Genomic DNA, 21,895 nt, shown 5'->3' on the forward strand with positions numbered 1-21,895 from the left:
AACTGCAGTAACAATATAATAATAAACATGACATACTTGAATGTTCCTTTCTTCTCAGACTAGGTTTGTTTGCATGTAGCTCTCTCCAAACAGGACTATAGCCTAAAATTATCAGATGGTACGAGAGATTGGTTATGAGGTGGCAAGCCTTTATAATTGATGCACATTTCAAATTACTGAATTTCATTTTCATTATGTTTTTATATAATTTACGATCATATTTTTAAAATTAAGTAAGATAAAATGTCATGTGAGGGTTTGCTCGTTATTGGACTGTCAGTAAACTATTGGATGAAATTACATTGGTCTAAATGTCTAAATTTTAACTTACATTGGTTTTAATAGTGTTAAAATTTTGTCAAAACCAAATATTTTAGCTCATCGGCCCTCCTTAAGATACTTTCAGGAAATTAGAATAGACTTCCGGTTTTTCAAGGCAAAACGATTCACATTCAGTTCAGTGACTATTAAGATGTTAATTTTCAAACTATAATTCATTTAATCAAATTTCAAGCATCTTTCAAATTTTAGCAAAAACATTAAAATTTTCAATGCTTTTTTTGATCCTGAGGCTCCTTTTTAAAGGTTGACTTGCAACAAAATTCACATTACAGTTATTTGGTATCAAAATATTCACCATGTCTTACCCTGCTTTGTTGTAGGTGCAAAATATGTGGAAATGTGATTACAAGCTCTTGAAAGCTCAAAAACAAACAGTTAATCGCCGCCATCACGAAACTGCCGTAGATTTGAATCCCTTTCCAAAATGGGACGTAACTGAACAAGTTGGCTTCTGTTTACACTTTCATGCAACCTCATTGTCGAAATATTTTCACAAATATACTTTACGCATTCAATAAAACCATGTCTATTGTCCTTACGTGTCTATTTCATCATCATTATAATGCTGTTACTTCGAGCACTGATATCTCAAAACCTACTGTAAAAATTCTTTCAATCTTTTAACCTTAGCTCGAAGGAAGGCTTATCATCCTCTGATAAACATGACAAGCCTGTTGATCACCCGTAATACTCGAAAAATGCTGCAGAAATTATTCGCGCTGTTTGGCAGGAAGTATGGGTCACATGATCAGATTATGACTAGACAATTAGACCAAGCTGAAACAAAACTGTAAAGTAGTGAGAATCTATGTTTATACGGGCTTTTTAGTAAAACCCGAAGTTTTGTCATAAACTAGTGCCACGAGACTTTTTATATTGAGCCTTTTATTGGCCTTTCAATTCACCTGAGAACATCACGTGTCAAAACAATAACCAAATCATAGGAGTACGTCAGAGAAATAAATTGATTCCAATCTACAGGGGTTTTGGGATGGCTGCAATTAACTTTTCGTTTTTGAGCATTTAAGAGCTTGTCATAACATTTCCACATATTTTACACCTACAACACCGCAGTGTAAGGCGTGATGAATCTTTTGGTACCAAATAACTGTCATGTGAATTTTGTTGCAAGTCAACCTTTAATAACTTCCAACTTTGAGTCAAGAATTCTTAGCCTGAGAGATTTGCTTAACTGAATATTCCCGGATTTCCGCCATACATTTTTTCTCAACCGAACAAAATCTCTAAATATCTGCTCTGCTACAGATCTGCAGCATCATTATGATTGACTGCAATGTATGTGTAGTCTAAACACTTGAAAAGGTACCTAACATTCTCTTTTGTGTTTTGTTAGGAAAAATAAGACAACTGCTCAGTGATGTTTCATACTCCCATTGCATCATCATGTGTTACTTTAAGTTACTAAATATTGAGTTGAAGAGAAACTAGAAGTATATGGTACGTAACACAATATAAAGTTACTAGTAATGTATCAGAGACTTACCAAGGTGTGAAATAGAGGAGGGTGATTGGAAGGATGACCCAAGTCAGCAAATTTAGCACCAGAGGAAAAACTGCTGCTACTATAACCTGTAGCATCTTCATATAGAGTATCAGTAACAGAGGAGAGACAGCGTAGACAGCAACGTTAAAACACATCTTGCTCGTTTGAAATCCAAACAACTAGCAGAATCGATTGTTGGAGTAACTTTATGACATCATAGCCCATTGTCAATAAAGCTTTTGCTAGCAGTGACTGCCATAGAATTGTATATGTAGTAGTAGATATCTTAAATATTTAACTTTGCCTTGATAGGTTCTAACAGCTGGTTTTCAATGCTATTGATATGGTCAATGTATATATTGTTGATGATGTATTGTTGTTGTTGCCTATCGATTAATTGCAGGTATATATTAGTTATTTCAATTACATGTATGCTGCAGTCCAAACTCTTACTAAATTTACCATGCATCTTTTTAATTCAGACAGCCACACACATCCTCTATTTTGATTTCACTGGTAGGTCTGTTCTTACTCTATACACATTTTCTGCATTCACTTCGTAAGGTTAGTAACTTGGTCATTTCAAGGGCCTCCGATTTCATGTTCTTAAAAACTACCGTTATTTGTTAATTGAACCGGGAAAGATCAGTAGGTTAAGATTTTAGATAATTAGACAAGATAATTTAACGCTAGAAAACTTGAAAAAGCAAAAAATAGTGATAGGTATGAGCAGCATGCAGGATAGTAGCCTGTCTTGACAAGCTGTTGTTTTTGCGTAGTTGTCCCCCCGTCGAGCGGCGAGCAACAACAGCTTGTCACAAGACGTACTGCACCTGATGCATCAGCTGCACTTATAAGGAGTTGTTCTCCTCCGTCTACGCGGCTCGGCTGCGATGCTATTCCGGTCGCTCCATTGGTAATCGTAACGGATTTCACGCAAAAATCTATGTAGAAAAATTAAGATAAGAACGTTTAATTGGCGACCCCTCTCTGCAGTAAACTTTATTAGAATTTGAGAACTTACGCGCAACCACAGCGACTAAACATGTCGTTATTTGTGCGCTCAGTCAGTTTTATTTCTATTTTTCTATCAGTCAGTTTTATTTGTTCTTATGGATTTTATTTTGAGTTTATTTTATTCTTAAGTTCTACTAAAGTTTATCACAGAAACTGGTCTTTGGTTAAACGTTGCAATCTTGTTTTTTTTCTACATAAATTTTTGCGTGAAATCCGTTATGATTACCAATGGAGCGACCGACATAACATCGCGGCCAAGCCGCGTAGACGGAAGAGAACAACTCCCTATAAGTGCAGCTGATGCATCAGGTGCAGTACGTCTTGTGACAAGCTGTTGTTGCTCGCCGCTCGACGGGGGGGGGGGGGGGGGGGGGGGGGGGACAACTACGCAAAAACAACAGCTTGTCAAGACAGGCTAGCAGGATAGCTACACAGATGGTTTAATATTTTGTTTATCAAATTTTAATACTCACACTTATAGAGATTTCAAATTCCATGGTGTTTATTATGCCAATATTTCAAGTTTGTACTTGAACCCTTATTCTTACCTATTGACTGCTGTTTGACATAGTTTAGAAAATATAGAGATGAACGAAGTTGTGCTAGTAGAGCTGCTAAATATTTAGCAAGTAATAGTAAGTACACGAGGCTCTTCACAGGGTTTATATTAAAAATTATTTCATCAGTAATATACAGTTTATTGCAGGCATGATCTTCCATTTCATTGTCTCTTTAGAAAGTTTAGACTGTCCAAATAATATTCTTTTTCAGTTTAGTTGAAAAGATTTTGTTTAGATTTTTTGATTTCAAGTGTTTATTTACAAAATGCTTTATAATTTATAACAAACGTATATTTTATTGAAACTGCTGTAGCCTGGACTATCTTACAAATTCCTGAACAATGTATATTCAATCAGTGCAAACCTTTAAATACAGTATTCATGTGTTTGATCGTACTGTCATAGAAAATTTAACACACAAATTTAAAAATGAATTAACTTTAACCTAAAATTTAATTTTGAATATCAAAAAATATTTTAATCTAAAAGCTATCATATCATTGTCACAAAAATCTACGCAAAAATTTTTTATTGACGAACACCCACCCCAAGCAAATTTATTTTTCAACATTCCAAGTTCCAACATTTTATTCAATACTACTGTATTTTAAGGCTAGCCAAAGCTAGTAGTGTAGAACTGGTCAGTGTTTCTGATCTACCTACCTATTATAAAACAACTATGCACTAATTGGAGTTAATGGTAGAACTGGTCAGTGTTTCTGATCTACCTACCTATTATAAAACAACTATGCACTGATTGGAGTTGATGCAATAATTGGGGTTGATGCAATAATTGGAGTTGATGCAAAAATTGGAGTTGATGCAATAATTGCTTACAAGTATTAGAAAGCTTTAATTAATTTGAACTAAATCCTCTCTCAGTAGTCCTAATCCTCTAGCTGTTAGGCTATATAGCTAACAAACTATTTCTCAGTGAGCTGTTATTTTCAGAAACGGAGGAAAAGAGGTAAGGCTAGTGGCTGGTCTTATATTGCTGAAATGTGTTTGAAATGTGAGAGCTAAATTTAGATTGAATGTTTCAAACGTGGTGCTTTTAAATGACACTATCAATTTTCTTCAGAGCAACTCTAGGACTAAACTCTACCTAAAGACGTCCTACATGTATTATCGATAGACTAGTTTCGTTCAGTATGTTATTGAGGTAAAAACTAAATATGTTTAGTAATCGATTAATAATATTTGTATAATATTTTAATAATTGTGATTTTGTTTACAAGTTGACTGTCTAGCCGAGACTAAAGCAAAAGACACTATTGTTTTATCTTAGATCTAGAGTAAAATATTGCTACCTTAAAACCTTTAATTGAATGCCATGGCACTCTATTTTTCAACTCTTCCTCTATTATAGTGGCGGTCAATTGGAGGTGATGTTCAAATAGAGGCTGGCGGTGTATTTTTCAAACCACAATAATTTTGGAAAGATGAATTTATCCCTTTTTCTGGCGAAGCGAATGTCGTTGTCATTTCACCCGCTTCTTCCAATGGGGCGATGTTAAACTCTTTGAATGCAATAAGTTGGCTAACATACTCTTAACTTGTTAAAATATCTCTAAATAAAATATGCATTGGGAAGCCGAGAAATATCTCTCCCAGTTGTTATGTATTGTTTGCAATTAATCTGCGGTGATGTTATAGCCTGTGCCTTGCTTTGCAATCTGTTATATTTCAATTTTTATTTCATTTCGAATTTAAAGGCATGCTATTATTTTATATCTATATTTACCAATGTTGAATAAAAGCTCATTACGCTTATTGATGTTTGCTACATTTTGCAACTAAAACTAGCTTTTTATGTGCAATAGAAAAGAAGTTATGAGTGTCGGTACATTGTAAGTTATGAGGGTCGATACATTGTAAGTTATGAGGGTTGATACATTGTAAGTTATGAGGGTCGATACATTGTAAGTTATGAGGGTTGATACATTGTAAGTTATGGGGGTCGATACATTGTAAGTTATGAGGGTCGATACATTGTAAGTTATGAGGGTCGATACATTGTAAGCCGCTTTAAGATAACTTATCAAATAAATAAATAAAATTATAAATAAACAAATAAATAAATAAAATTTGCTATAAATCTGCAAATTTATATATGGTATATAATAATAATCAATCAAATGCTACAAATCTATATACTCATGAACAAGTGACATAAATGAACCTTACTTATATTACATGCAGAAAGAAAAAATAACTTTTTTAAAACAATATTTGCATTGTTTGTTTGGATGGCTGCGTTCTGATGGTCGGCTTTGATTGAAAGAGCTTCTTATGTTTGTCCAATACCTTCAACAATGTCTTCTGACCTCAAATCTTCTTCCGACCTGCTGAACTAGTTGATATTAAGTAGCATCTAAACAATATTTTGGCAGAGGAAATCTCTTACTTTTTTCCATTTAGTACAAATGCATTGCGTAAAAGCTTTGTTCGCCAAACGCAACCTTCACCCTAAAACTAGTCATTCATCTACCTTTGTAAGTGTAAACCAATTTTTTATATACTTTTACTACGAAGTATCAAGGCAGCATTAAACAAGAAACTACTATTAGCCCATGACATTTGTTAATTATTTTTGTAGTGTTGCTTTCAAAGTTTTAATGAAGAAAAACGTAAAGGGTTGGAATTGGACAACGAGAGAATTCATTGTTACTGAAGTAAATGATTCATTATCAATACGATTTTGTAGACACTTTTCTACTGCTCAATTGATATTATGGGCTCATAAAAATTGGAAAATGTCAAAATGGCCGTCAAAATGAGGTGGCGTTCAATTAGAGAGTGGCGCTCTATTTTTCAACCCTTCTCTCAGGGTGGCGGTCAATCTGAGGTGGCATTCAAATAGAGGTGGCATTCAATTAGAGGTTTTATGGTATATTTTTAGCTCAAAATGGGGCTAGACTTGACGCTAAGGGGTTTGGTTGAAACAGTCATTTTGAAGACTTGGCAATCATATTTTTGTATTAAATGCATAGTACTAACAACTGTTAACTAAGCATTGAAATTTCATTTTGTTGGTAATTTTTTCAACTTTGTACTCAATTAGTAGTAAACAAAATCATTGGATGAATTGAGAATGAGATGAATGATATCACTAGTGTTGTTGTTTGTAATATGATAATCTAATTCTCAAGCCTTAAAGTTTGATTATTAGTATTAATAGTAATTAGCAATAGAAGACTTTCATTAAGTTTATGGTGAGTGAGAAGTAACTGTATTAATAGATAACTATAGATTTAGCTTTATGAATAAATGATGGCAATAGAGCAAATAATACAAAGCAACAATTGGTTCTATAACAAATAATAAAAAGTCTAAATGATACAGCTACAGCTAATAAATAAAATTACTAAAATGCTGTAACAAATGGAAAGGTTGTGTTAACATGATGAGTGAAGCGAGTCTGTTTTAAGATTGCTAAAACCTGTATGGACTAAACTATCACAAGTGTTTGATTACAAAAGGACAAAAATGAATGGTTTTACTTAGAACTGCTTATCAAAAAGGATCACAGCTAAATTTAATCTTGGACATTGAAGTGGTTTTTTAATCTGAAAAAACTATTTGTAAATACTTTTTCAAGCATTTTAGAAAAGTATTTGCTTCCAGAATCTTCTGTTTAGAATGCAGACGGATAGCTAGAATAGCCAACTTGATAGCTAAAATATTTTTACTTTACAGAAAAAGCCTAGTTGTAGTTCATAATGCCTCGGTCAGCTAAGAGAATAAGGACAGTGAGTACTGCTGTAGTCAGCGACATGGATGAGTCAAGGTCACTTCATGAGTCTGAATCAGAAGCTGATGATGACACTGATTTAGTAACAGAGGAAATGCTGCTGGGTATGTTTAGTATGAATCCATCACCTGTAGTTCGCTACTTATATATTAGTGAGGGATCAAAAATTACTGTTGGTTTTCTTTGTAGGCAAGGTTAGCAAAACATACAAAATATCATTAAAAACATTGTTGTATACTACAATTCTATAAGAAGTGGTTTTTTGAATCCAAAAACGTTTTAAAAGACCAGGAAATTGGACTTAAATTGCATACCGCTTGCAGCGTACGTTTGTGCCACTTTTTTGCCTTTTTTATACGGAAAGTCATCCACACCATGGCTGAGAGATTTGTGGTCAAAGATTTATCGACAAACAGTAAACACAATAAGCAATAACACCCATAGATATGAGCAAATTTTAAAAAGTAACTAATTACAACTAAATTAATTATCGTATCAAATACCATGTGATATTCTTGCAACTTTTTGCCTGAGACCGAGAAGGCCAAAACGTCGAAAAGTTGTTATGGTTGGTCTACAGCTCGCTTTGATCAGCAACCATGACGCAATCCGCAGTACTCCGACAATGAATGCTGGTCATATGATAACATCGACTTTCAATGTTCAAAACAGATTATTTGAATAAAAGTGGCTAAAAGCCAAAACTAAAGTTTTGGTTAGAAATATCAACTTATACAATATTGAAGGTATAAACAAATTTAATGTAACTAGTATAATTTTAATACACCAAAAGATTAATAGTTTGTCTGATTATTTTGGCTGATTAGATGTCTGTATAAATTGTTTTCAGTTAGAGCAGGTGGGGTAATGACCCGTCGTTATGTTTAACCTGTGTAAAATTTTAGGGCTTAAAAATGTCCTAGTTTAGCTGTCTAGTGTAGGTTAGCTTGAGATTAAATTCCATTGGAAATAAGAATAAAAGCAAATGATTTGGAAATGTTTGATTTGATTCATGCAGTTTCACAATAACAAAGTTTCACAATATGGAGACTACTTTATGACTAGTTATTTACAAGCTTGAAGGGACTGGTACCCCCAGAGACATATACAGCTAGCTTCTTTGATGGGGCCAGCTTCACCAGTTTCTCAAACAGCTAACAAATGCTAGTCGAGTATGGAAGGTATACGAATATTTTGTTGTCTTTCTTGTACAATGAGTGTTAGTGATGCAAGCATATCATTTTAGGTCTACGATTTGATGAAAACGAGAAGGAGCATGATTTAGCAATGTCACATTCAGAAGAAGTCATATCAGGCTACATTCACACCACTGACACAGACGTAGAGAGTGTTTGTGTCAAATCAGCTAATTTCTTTCTGAGAGGTGTAAGTTAATAACATGATGAAATCAATACTGTATGTTGGCAATGAAACATAGAGCTAACAATGAGTTAATCAAAACTCTAATTAGTTGAAACAAAAAGTTACTCCTAAATATCTCTTTAGTAATTAAACTAGTAATAAACTCAGTTTAGTAATGAAGTCGTACTTGACAACGACTCCAAATATATAACGGCAGATGGCAACAAAATTTATTAATGGATACACGCATATTTAAAAACCATTTGTTGCATGGTTTGTATGTTATAGGCCTATATAGGTATGAAGTTTAGAATAAAAACAATTCATTTTTATTTGTGATCTGTAAATAGGTGATGTAAGATGCTGGCAGAAGATCGAGATACAAAGGTTAATCTAAGGTTAATCTAAGGTTAATCTAACTGTATGATTAATTTCATTTTAATAATTTTTCATGTTATGAATATATAAATATTGGTTAAATTGTTATTTACCTTTTCATACTGCTGTGTCGCATCCAAAATATTCTATACTGGTGTTGAGCGTTAGCATTATATCATTTTGTTAAACATAAACAGTTTATATTGGTATGGCACAACAGCCAGGTTATATTGGTATGGCACAACAGCCAGTTTATTTTGGTGTGGCACAACAGCCAGTTTGTATGGGTATGGCACAGCAGCAAGTTTATATTGGTATGGCACATCAACATTATTTCATATTGATGCTGTACATCAACAATGTTTCATACTGGTGTGGTGCATCAGAAAATAAACGTTCACCTTTACTGTCAGCTATCACCTTCTGCTCTTGCAGAATTTGCAATCTAATCAACATTTGCTCAAGAGGTTTTGATCAAGTAACCACAAGTACAACCTGGTTTCCTGGTTACTGAAAGTAAAGCTATGATAAATGCAGAATCAACCCTATGTATTATTTTTGTCATAGTACATCGAATCACGGTTATAAAACTAACCTATTAACTCTATTTACAAAACATCTTTAGTGTTGGTTAAACACAACACGAGTTTATAGAACCCTCAAGTTTAAATGAATTAATTGAAATTAAATTACTATTTTTTTAGCCCATAGTAGATATACTAGTGTTGAAAATAACTCTCTAGAGCTTTTAGCAAAAACAACTGCCATTAATTATCTCACTTTAATTAAACTAACTCCATTATTAAACAGTGTTCATTTAAAAGAACATTCATACACTCTGCTAGTACAAAATAGTTAAAATATTGTCAGATCCTACCAACTTGTTATTACAGTAACAGTTGAACTATAATATGGTATCTACAATGAGTCAGCATCTTCAGTGAATATTCATTTTAATTTAGTTTTGAAAATATTTGGGTTGAACACTGATTTATTTTTAACAGTGAAATACTAAATTAAAAACTCAATTTTATCCATTTTATAAAGTATTTATTTTAATTTGGTTATGAAAATATTTGGGTTGAATGTTTATTTACGTTCAACAGTAAAATAATAAATAACAAACTGATCCACCTTACAATACCGAATCAGATGTTATGTTGTTATGTATGATTTTTAGCAATATTTTAGAGTTTATACGAGGATTAGGTTTTTATCCTTACATCTCATAGCTTCAGTATGTTTGGCTTAAACTGCCTTGTGTTGCCGGAGAGATAATAGTTGGTCCTTACTCGATGTAGGTTTGCCTTGGTGCAGAAGCCAAACCTAATGAAAGAAACATCTTGGATATAGAAGTTTTAGAAGAAAACAAGAGGGTCAGCTACACACTTGCTAGCCTGACCAATGGCGTACATGAAATGGTAGGCAGTACTTGACACGCTGTAAAAAGCAAGGCTAATGGGCACATCTCAAAATGAATTTGAAAATACATGCATGATGTTATAAACATTCTTAGCTTGTTCAGAACTTCAGCTTACCAGAGCTTGGTCAAAAGTTGTAAAAGTTTGACACAGATGCGATCAATTTAACAGACTGAAACGCACATATTTGTTGACGTTTGAGTAACAGACAGTTGTGTATAATTTCTTCGCCTAACACAGTATAAATTATACACTTACCATTAAATAAAAACTATTTTGGTAGAGTCAGCTAAACGTGGATCTGAGTTTAGGGTGTGATGCTGTCCTTCGACTAGCCCATGGTACCGGGCCGTTCTATCTGACGGGACTGCAAGAGATTACCTACTGTGCCGCTCCAACTCTGTCAGATGAACTTGAAGAGCCAGCTTTCGAAGAAGGGGAAAGTGATGATACGAGTGATGAAGAAGGCCAAGAAGAGGAGGAAAATGTGAAGAAAAATGCTCCTAACAAGGCAATTAAAAGAAAGGTAAGTGGCAGGGAAATTCTCATAAGAATTGAACTCCTTTCTCATTTTGTGTGCTGACTATTACAAGAATCCGGGGCTGAGTTTTTTGAAGCAATATTAGTTTTAAATAGCAACTTTTGCTCCTGCTTGTAACCATTTTTTGAAGGATATCATTTCTGAAAAAAGGCATTTTTGGTTTTGCTTTGCTCTATTCTGAGCTACAGATTGAAAACTTTTAGATTTTCAACCAAAACATTACTAACTAGTAGGGTCACATTAGTAATAATGTTACACTACATAAACACTACTATTTAAGTGTGTAATAGTACTCACTAGAATAGATAAAACCATAGTTGAATTGTATTTATAGTAGATTTACTTAGAAAGTATCCTGAACTACTAAAATCTGTATTAATAAATTTCATTTTGTCGCTGCGAACATACGTGTCTGTTAGTCTGATTTCATCTAATTTTCATACACACAGGCTTTGATTTTTCCCCAAGCTGCTAAAGATAGTTGCTTTCAAACCTCTATTCGGGTTCTGAGAACCAGCTTCTTAAACAACCAATCAGATACCAGGATATCTGATTGCTAATAAAATAAACTCCAGGCATCATTAGGCTTGCTTTTAGTACCTTCTATTTCAAGATGCATTGTGATTAATGGTTGGCTTGTTCCAGTGTTTGACCACTCATAGAGAATTTTATGCTTTCTAGTAATCTCCACCTTCGTATGCACCAAAGCCTTTTATGTTATGTATTAGATTGACCAAGGAAATGACCAGAATAAAAAGAAAGTTAAAATGACCAAAAAGAGCTCAAAGGCCGCGATTGAAGCAGCAGAAGATAGTGAGGAAGAAAGCTCAGATGAGGAGTCAGATGATGAAATGGAGGCTGTGTCAAGCGAGTCAAAGAAAATTAGCAAAGACAAACATGCAGTAGGCAAAACTTTGTCTAACAAGGTACGTCATAGGACTATGATAATAGCTGATTAACATCTCATGGGCATGCGTGGTCTACAACTACTAAGTGTGATTATAAAGAATCACATCCTCAATCCTCCACAAATCGCTTACAAAATTACAAAGACAACTTGAGCAGATTTTAGTTTACACTAAAAGTAATTTCTAGCATGACGCTTCTTAAAAATGTTAGTTTTGTGAGCAAAAGTAAAAAGTGAACAGTAAAAAATAAAAATAAATTTAGTGAAAAAGAAGAAGAACTTAAAATATTTACCTGTACAAAAAAACATAAGCCAAGTTAGTTAAAACCTCACTGTATTATTTCTAACAACATCCTTTATTTGTGAGCCCAACTTAAGTTTTTGGCATTGCCTTCAAATTAACAATACACTTTGTGTTATTGTTTTATTACATTTATTCATAAATAATTTAGTTCGTCACATGTCATAAATTATTACTTTAGTTTTAATGCTATATAATGACACTAGAAAAATACACCGGCAAGTTTCTGAGCTGTGTAATTTATTACATAAATTTGCTTACATTCATATGGAAGTATGGGCTTCAGCGTAAAACAGTTTAGATACAAAAAAGAAAAAACACGTAACTCTTCAAATAACTTTACATTATGAATATAAATATGAGCCAACAATTGTCATATAATCATAATATCATAAGATCTCATAATGGACAGTCTGTGCTTTATTTTTGGTTGTCATCAATTTGCTGATTCACTTGTGAGTAGCTTACAACTTACTGGTTTACCTTGACCTTCTAAGTTAGTGCTAACATATAGAACTTGTTTTTAGAGAACTAGCAGAATGACTTAACATAATTGACGGTGTAGAAAACAAGTGCACTATTGATGACATCACTAATTAAAGTGTTGATGATGTTCATTCAAGTGTTGATGATGTTCATTCAAGTGTTGATGATGTTCATTCAAGTGTTGATGATGTGCATTCAAGTGTTGATGATGTTCATTTAAGTGTTGATGATGTTTATTCAAGTGTTGATGATGTTTATTCAAGTGTTGATGATGTTTATTCAAGTGTTGATGATGTTTATTCAAGTGTTGATGATGTTCATTCAAGTGTTGATGATGTTCATTCAAGTGTTGATGATGTTCATTCAAGTGTTGATGATGTTCATTCAAGTGTTGATGATGTTCATTCAAGTGTTGATGATGTTTATTCAAGTGTTGATGATGTTTATTCAAGTGTTGATGATGTTTATTCAAGTGTTGATGATGTTTATTCAAGTGTTGATGATGTTTATTCAAGTGTTGATGATGTTTATTCAAGTGTTGATGATGTTCATTCAAGTGTTGATGATGTTCATTCAAGTGTTGATGATGTTCATTCAAGTGTTGATGATGTTCATTCAAGTGTTGATGATGTTCATTCAAGTGTTGATGATGTTCATTCAAGTGTTGATGATGTTCATTCAAGTGTTGATGATGTTCATTCAAGTGTTGATGATGTTCATTCAAGTGTTGATGATGTTCATTCAAGTGTTGATGATGTTCATTCAAGTGTTGATGATGTTCATTCAAGTGTTGATGATGTTCATTCAAGTGTTGATGATGTTCATTCAAGTGTTGATGATGTTCATTCAAGTGTTGATGATGTTCATTCAAGTGTTGATGATGTTCATTCAAGTGTTGATGATGTTCATTCAAGTGTTGATGATGTTCATTCAAGTGTTGATGATGTTCATTCAAGTGTTGATGATGTTCATTCAAGTGTTGATGATGTTCATTCAAGTGTTGATGATGTTCATTCAAGTGTTGATGATGTTCATTCAAGTGTTGATGATGTTCATTCAAGTGTTGATGATGTCCCTTCAAGTGTTGATGATGTCCCTTCAAGTGTTGATGATGTCCCTTCAAGTGTTGATGATGTTCATTCAAGTGTTGATGATGTTCATTCAAGTGTTGATGATGTCCCTTCAAGTGTTGATGATGTCCCTTCAAGTGTTGATGATGTTCATTCAAGTGTTGATGATGTTCATTCAAGTGTTGATGATGTTCATTCAAGTGTTGATGATGTCCCTTCAAGTGTTGATGATGTCCCTTCAAGTGTTGATGATGTCCCTTCAAGTGTTGATGATGTCCCTTCAAGTGTTGATGATGTCCCTTCAAGTGTTGATGATGTCCCTTCAAGTGTTGATGATGTCCCTTCAAGTGTTGATGATGTTCGTTCAAGTGTTGATGATGTCCCTTCAAGTGTTGATGATGTCCCTTCAAGTGTTGATGATGTCCCTTCAAGTGTTGATGATGTCCCTTCAAGTGTTGATGATGTCCCTTCAAGTGTTGATGATGTCCCTTCAAGTGTTGATGATGTCCCTTCAAGTGTTGATGATGTCCCTTCAAGTGTTGATGATGTCCCTTCAAGTGTTGATGATGTTCGTTCAAGTGTTGATGATGTTCGTTCAAGTGTTGATGATGTTCGTTCAAGTGTTGATGATGTTCGTTCAAGTGTTGATGATGTTCATGCAAGTGTTGATGATGTTCATGCAAGTGTTGATGATGTTCATGCAAGTGTTGATGATGTTCATGCAAGTGTTGATGATGTTCATGCAAGTGTTGATGATGTTCATGCAAGTGTTGATGATGTTCATGCAAGTGTTGATGATGTTCATGCAAGTGTTGATGATGTTCGTGCAAGTGTTGATGATGTTCGTGCAAGTGTTGATGATGTTCGTGCAAGTGTTGATGATGTTCGTGCAAGTGTTGATGATGTTCGTGCAAGTGTTGATGATGTTCGTGCAAGTGTTGATGATGTTCGTGCAAGTGTTGATGATGTTCGTTCAAGTGTTGATGATGTTCATGCAAGTGTTGATGATGTTCATGCAAGTGTTGATGATGTTCATGCAAGTGTTGATGATGTTCATGCAAGTGTTGATGATGTTCATGCAAGTGTTGATGATGTTCATGCAAGTGTTGATGATGTTCATGCAAGTGTTGATGATGTTCATGCAAGTGTTGATGATGTTCATGCAAGTGTTGATGATGTTCATGCAAGTGTTTATGATGTTCATGCAAGTGTTTATGATGTTCATGCAAGTGTTTATGATGTTCATGCAAGTGTTTATGATGTTCATGCAAGTGTTTATGATGTTCATGCAAGTGTTTATGATGTTCATGCAAGTGTTTATGATGTTCATGCAAGTGTTGATGATGTTCATGCAAGTGTTGATGATGTTCATGCAAGTGTTTATGATGTTCATGCAAGTGTTTATGATGTTCATGCAAGTGTTGATGATGTTCATGCAAGTGTTGATGATGTTCATGCAAGTGTTGATGATGTTCATGCAAGTATTGATGATGTTCATTCAAGTATTGATGATGTTCATTCAAGTGTTGATGATGTTCATTCAAGTGTTGATGATGTTCATTCAAGTGTTGATGATGTTCATTCAAGTGTTGATGATGTTCATTCAAGTGTTGATGATGTTCATTCAAGTGTTGATGATGTTTATTCAAGTGTTGATGATGTTTATTCAAGTGTTGATGATGTTTATTCAAGTGTTGATGATGTTTATTCAAGTGTTGATGATGTTCATATATATATATTATATATTTTATATATATACTTTTATATATTTTAACTCACAAGCAAACACTATCAATATTATTTAGGAACAAAAATAGATGCCATTTACTAGAAGATATATACACATGTAGATAATCGATTGTAACCAATTCACATTGTGTGAACTCAAAACTACCTTTATCAAATGCTGCTTTGAAAAAGGTTTGATGGGTCTCTTAAGCCCCCAGTAGAGTTTGTAACTTGACCTTTAGAATAGAGTATTGATTTTAGCTTAGCGTTAACAGACACATGGAAGTTTTGAGGGTAGGCGATGTTAGACGGTGTAGAGTTATGGTAATGTTTGTAAAATTGACAGTTATTTATTTGTATTTGTAGAGTAGATACCTGCTACCAAAAGGTCGAGAAGTCCTTAAAGATGTTACTGCTGCAAAGTTAAAAAAGAAAGAAGCTAACAAATAGAACAGTGTCATCTTTGAGTAAAATCTTGTGGTCATAGCTTGCTAAGTTGATGACAGGAATTGTATACCAAACAGTGGTGAACAATCCTACAAATTCTTTTGCTAGAGGTGAAACTCTGATTAGACAGCCCTATAGTTACTGAAGTTGTTCAGGCATTATGTGTAATAATCCACATTCTGTTTGAATGTTCCATCTGATTGTCGTGTTGAGCCCCAGTCTAGTCCCAACTACTTTAATCACATATTTGAGAGTATTTTATAATATCTGTGGTCTTTCTAGTTTTTTATATTCATTTGAATAAATTATTAGATTCCTCTTACTGCTAATGAACTGGTAATATTTTGACAAATATGGTAACTGCTACCTTCAATAGAGTGCAAAGTACATTTGCTTTGACAAAGTAAGTAGGTTGTTATCATCATATATGTAATAGCTGCAGTAAATGACATTTAAATGAAATAAGTTTGAAATCACCTTAAACAGCATAAAGCAAACGACATATCCGATATGATGTTCTGCTGGGTAACATAAACTTAAAGATGTCCAGTTACTTTGTAACATCCTTCGTGCTAATACTTGTTTCTTCAACTACTTTTCGTGAACTTATGCTAAATTGTTACACCCATAATAAACTGCATAAGTCTAAAGTCAGCTTTTGAAATAATAAGATGGAAGAACATCACGAACAGAGCCGGTGCCAGCGTAACAATCGATTGACAGGCCGAGCCGGCTTCCCCTTTTGCCTGGAGGCCTGGCCGGTGATGAAGGGAGAAGGTGACTCGGAGTACGCGGGTGACGTAGCAGCGAATGTTACGGCAGGAAATGGAAAGTGGACGGAGCCAACTGGAGAGAAGAACATGAAAAGAAGAATGCGTTAGAGAGGCAGGCAGAGCAGCTCCTTGCATACGATAGACATTGTATTCCAATACTGTTCATTATTTATGTTTCTATGCTGGACCATTGTTATACTAGTGCAAATGTATTTATCACATAAATATATGTTGTATGCTCAAATAACAAGTCGGTCTTCGTGATTTACTCGGCTTGTGGATAACAGTGAAAGTGGCACGGTAAAATCATCCACAATAAAGCCCATATCATATGTAATTCATAAACTATACTAGCGACCATAAAATCAGTGTATTAAAAGAAACTGGATTGCTGGTAGATGGAATCAATTTCAAACTGCTGTAAAGAAAAAGTCATTACATCATCAACGGCAGTTGCTATTTCCTGTTGTTGGTTAATGGTTTTTTATTTTTAAAATTTGTATCAATCTAACCGTACCATATAGTTTAGAATCATTTGGTTTCTATAGAATAAAGTGCAATTACCCACAAGTGAGGTCTAAAGTTACCCACTTCCAAAGTCAGGCTGGTCTTATAGAGTGCATCTCTAGATTTGTAGCTTGTACCAAAGTAATTCTTACTGGTTTTGATTCCGTTTCATTTATAACTGTCATAGGTTTGTGACCAGATTTAGCAATCTTTATGAATCACAATAATAGTACTATCTACCTGAAAAATGCAAGCACTGTATACTTAAATATAATATTGGAGACACCAGGATACTTAATTATTCTAAGGTTGAAAAAGTACTATTTATAGCTCTGTCTATAGGCCAGTGTTTATTCTCAGTGGCTGAAAAATAAAAACTGAAGCACTCCATTGTGAAATATCTACAGCTAAGGAAAAAAATCCTAGTTGATATATGGCACAACCTCCAATTGAATGCCACAGCGCTCTATTTTTCAACCCTTCCTCTATAGGGGCGGTTGTTTGGAGGTGGGGTTTAACCAGATTTTCATCAGATTTTTGGGGAAATAAATTTAGCCCTTTTATGGGTGAACCAAATATTGCCTATATTTTGCCCTCTCTTTCAAGTGGAGCGATAGTAAACCTTTTGGATGCAATAAATTTGCATCCAATAACATAACTCTGACTTGTCAAAGATCTTTTAATTAATATGCATTAGGAGACAAAAAATATCTCTACCAGTTGACATCTGTTGCTTGCAACTAACCCGCATTGATATTATAGCCTGTGTCCTGCTTTGCAATTTGTTGAAGCTTTTAATTTTCATTTCATTATAAATTTGAAAAACTTTTATTTTTTGTTTATATTTAAAAATATTGCATACAAGCTTATTGCCCTCATTCATTGGTATGTTTACTACAGTTTGCAAATAAAACTAGCTTTTTATGTGTAACAGAAGAGGAGTTATGATCAACGATCCATTGTAAGATCAGATTATTGCAATGATGCTATCAAATAATATGCTGTAAATTTGCAAATCTACAAGTTGTATAGTGATAATCTATCAAATGCTACAAATATATATATTCATGAGCAAATGGTATAAACGAACCATACTTATAATACATGCAAACACAAAAATTAACATTTTTAAAACAAATATTTGCATCGTTTGCTCAACCTGCTGCGTTCTGATTGTTGCTTTCAATGGAATAAACGTTTTTTGGTTGTCTAACACTTTGAACAGTGTCTTCTGACCTCAAATTTTCTACTGCTGAACTAGTCAATATGAGCGTTTAAACAAGTTTTTTAGCAAAACAAAACTTTTATGCGTGACGTTTAGCACAAATGCAATGCGTAAAAGTTTTGCTCGCTAAACGCAAACTTTAGCCTAAAACTAGTCGTTCATCTATCATCGTAAATGCAAACTCGTTAAACAAGGAACTACTATTAGCTTTATAGCGCTATTAATTATTTTCATAGTGTTGCTTTCAAAGTTTAAAGTTTTCAAAGTTTTCTATGTCGTTGCTTTTAAAGTTTTAACGAAAAAAATCAGAAAGCTTTAGACTGGGACGACAAGAAAATTAATTGTTATTGATGTAAACAATTCGTTATTAATATGACCTTGTGGACACTTTTCTACTGATCATTTGATATTATGGGCTCATAAAGATCAAAGAATGTCAAAATGGTGGTCAACTTGAGGTGAAGTTCAATTATAGGTTGTACAGTATTTTACATTCTGCTCAGTTGTTTAGTTGAAAGCGGAAGGTGTCTGTTTAATTACAAACTTTTATAACTAAGAAGGCTAGATCATCCTTGACGGACAGCAAGCTTAAACAGGAAGTCAATGCTCAGATGATGAGCTGTTTGTTTGTATAAGCATGATACGGATTGGCAATTATCTCCTTTCTAACCTTTTTGTGTTCTTAAGGCTGGAGTTCAACTCAAAGATGACCAGCTATTTAAAATATTTTATCTACTTTTAACCCAAATATATAATGAGGACAGTTAATCAATATTATTAAAACACTTTTACTATTTTAATTAATTTAAAGAAGTTGAATATGTCACAGATTTATACATGAAGTTGTAAGCAGATGGAGTAACTGTGATATTGCATTTTAGTTGATATAGTAACTGCATATAAAATAATTTAGACATTATAGAAAATATTTCTATGGAATGCATGTTAATTTGCTGTACCTAACAGGTATTTGCCCTCTGACAGACTCAGTTCTCTGTTGGTTTGGAGAGGATGTATGAGTAAAACCACATGATTTTTGAGATAGTCACATGATTTCTAGCCATCAATGAAGTAAGGCATTTTTGAGTTTGAAAAAAGCTAGAATATTCCTATAATCAGGAGAGCTGCAATAAAATAGGTCACACGATATAAACCTAGTCTTTTTACAGCCTGTAAGCTTTAGGCACTAGAGAAGCTTTAGATTATAAATAGCTGTGATTTGAAGGGGAGATAAACTTACTAAAGGAGAGAGTTTAGTAAGTAGAGATGGCTGCTAGTTTTAGAAGGTAAGGTGGAATTCATTGTTAAAGTATATCGATTACGGGAGAACTTTGGCATGGTTTTCAGTTGATAAAGTATTATAGATTTATTTTCATGTTACATGCTCAGTTCATGTACTGCGGTGTTTTCTACTCTTTGTGTAGAATCTATAAAACCTTACTATATATGCAGATGAAGGAGTCAAGACTGCAGTGTAGAAGTTAGTATGCGATATTTTACCTCATTTGTATGTATGTCAACTTGTCAAGGACTGCCACAGTTAGTGTTCATGATTGAGCTGATCTCTTTTTATTCCCTTTAGTTAGAAATGGCGCTCAACTACTTTTATACTACCAACAAATTACTCGATCAGCTCCGACTTAAAAAGTGCAGATCAAAGTTATACTTTTTATTCTACTTTTTGGGAGTAAGCAAGAATTCATAGCTATCTTTTAAAGCCTTCAAGGTAACTGTAGCATGTTGTCATGCGACTATTTATATATTTTTGTAAGCAACAAAAACATGCTTCCAAATAGATTTATCTAGTTTAGATTTAATATTTATTTAGTTTATCTAGATTTAATAGTTTATGGAAATGGTCAATTATTAGTGTTTTCGGATGTAAGGTTTTTAGTATTTCCGATATAAAATTTTATGCAAAAGCTTATATTATTAAAAATACAAGCTTGTTTGCTAATAATTAGGTAAACACTGCATGAGACACTATTAATTTACTGTGCACTGTGTGAAGTGAGTGACAGTAAATTGGTTGGTGCTTGTTACGGCTGGTCGCTGGGTGAATCTGACATGTTGTATGGATCCTCTGTGGCTGGAAAGATATTCTTATTGCAGTATATTGTAGTTCTCAGTGTTCCTATACTTCTGTACACTCTGATATAATTCTAGAGCATAATTACAGTTTAGTAAGATAGTTTATTGAGATTCCTGTTTGATAGTAACTTCTGCAGACAGACCTCGCATCTGACTTCATCTGATGGATATAAACAAGTTGCTTATGCCCTATAATCAGCGTGGAATTCTTTGCCAATATGGCTAATAATCTGTTAACTCGAACTCTGCACCTCCAATAGCCATACTATAGCGCATACGGGCCCTCATTGCACCTTACTTCTATCATCTTGTTATGTTATGATTTATTGTAAAATAAAACAAACAAACAAATTTTATATCTTACTTCTTTGTAACGTTGAGAGGATAACATAAAGTTTGTGGCGATTTCATGGAGTTTACATTGACTAGAGTGTAAAGTTGGTTCACTAGTTTATGCTTGTCTAGACAGTCCTAGTCATTTCCAAAGCGGTCACAAATATTGGGCAGATTGGTTTTGGTGTTTTTTGTCGTGTTTATTATACTTCTACAGAGAGGTTTCATTTCAGACACCATTGGATTGACGGCAATCTTGTGATCATTATTAAATTTGCAAAAGTAAGGGAGACATTTTCATTAGCTGGTTCTCCTTTTTAATTCATGGGTAGTGCATCAAAAGCAAGAGTAGAGATATTTTCATTAGCCGTTTCTCCTTTTTAATTCATGGGTAGTGCATCAAAAGCAAGAGTAGAGATATTTTCATTAGCTGTTTCTCCTTTTTAATTCATGGGTAGTGCATCAAAAGCAAGAGTAGAGATATTTTCATTAGCTGTTTCTCCTTTTTAATTCATGGGTAGTGCATCAAAAGCAAGAGTAGAGATATTTTCATTAGCCGTTTCTCCTTTTTAATTCATGGGTAGTGCATCAAAAGCAAGAGTAGAGATATTTTCATTAGCTGTTTCTCCTTTTTAATTCATTGGTAGTGCATCAAAAGTAAGAGTAGAGATATTTTCATTAGCCGTTTCTCCTTTTTAATTCATGGGTAGTGCATCAAAAGCAAGAGTAGAGATATTTTCATTAGCCGTTTCTCCTTTTTAATTCATGGGTAGTGCATCAAAAGCAAGAGTAGAGATATTTTCATTAGCCGTTTCTCCTTTTTAATTCATGGGTAGTGCATCAAAAGTAAGAGTAGAGATGTTTTCATTAGCCGTTTCTCCTTTTTAATTCATGGGTAGTGCATCAAAAGCAAGAGTAGAGATATTTTCATTAGCCGTTTCTCCTTTTTAATTCATGGGTAGTGCATCAAAAGCAAGAGTAGAGATATTTTCATTAGCCGTTTCTCCTTTTTAATTCATGGGTAGTGCATCAAAAGTAAGAGTAGAGATATTTTCATTAGCTGTTTCTCTTTTTTAATTCATTGGTAGTGCATCAAAAGTAAGAGTAGAGATATTTTCATTAGCCGTTTCTCCTTTTTAATTCATTGG

General features: G+C 33.8%; 1 protein-coding gene across 1 annotated transcript; it reads left to right on the forward strand.

Annotated features, from left to right (window-relative positions):
• The first annotated feature begins 7,153 nt into the window (after nt 1-7,153).
• LOC137404661 (nucleoplasmin-like protein) lies at nt 7,154-16,086 on the forward strand. The gene is made up of 6 exons (XM_068090885.1): nt 7,154-7,281; nt 8,424-8,563; nt 10,219-10,338; nt 10,622-10,864; nt 11,608-11,805; nt 15,738-16,086. Exons 1-6 carry the CDS (start codon nt 7,200-7,202, stop codon nt 15,819-15,821), a joined length of 867 nt encoding a protein of 288 aa, XP_067946986.1. The 5' UTR covers nt 7,154-7,199; the 3' UTR covers nt 15,822-16,086.
• The last annotated feature ends 5,809 nt before the right edge of the window (nt 16,087-21,895 follow it).

Source organism: Watersipora subatra, chromosome 9, assembly GCF_963576615.1.
Source record: "Watersipora subatra chromosome 9, tzWatSuba1.1, whole genome shotgun sequence".
Classification (NCBI taxonomy): domain Eukaryota; kingdom Metazoa; phylum Bryozoa; class Gymnolaemata; order Cheilostomatida; family Watersiporidae; genus Watersipora; species Watersipora subatra.

Excerpts from the sequence above, each read along its gene's own strand:
- LOC137404661 (XM_068090885.1), top strand. The coding sequence starts at position 7,200 with ATGGATGAGTCAAGGTCACTTCATGAGTCTGAATCAGAAGCTGATGAT. Across the intron at positions 7,282-8,423 it reads AACAGAGGAAATGCTGCTGG|GTCTACGATTTGATGAAAAC; the intron begins GTATGTTTAGTA and ends ATATCATTTTAG. Across the intron at positions 10,865-11,607 it reads ACAAGGCAATTAAAAGAAAG|ATTGACCAAGGAAATGACCA; the intron begins GTAAGTGGCAGG and ends GTTATGTATTAG.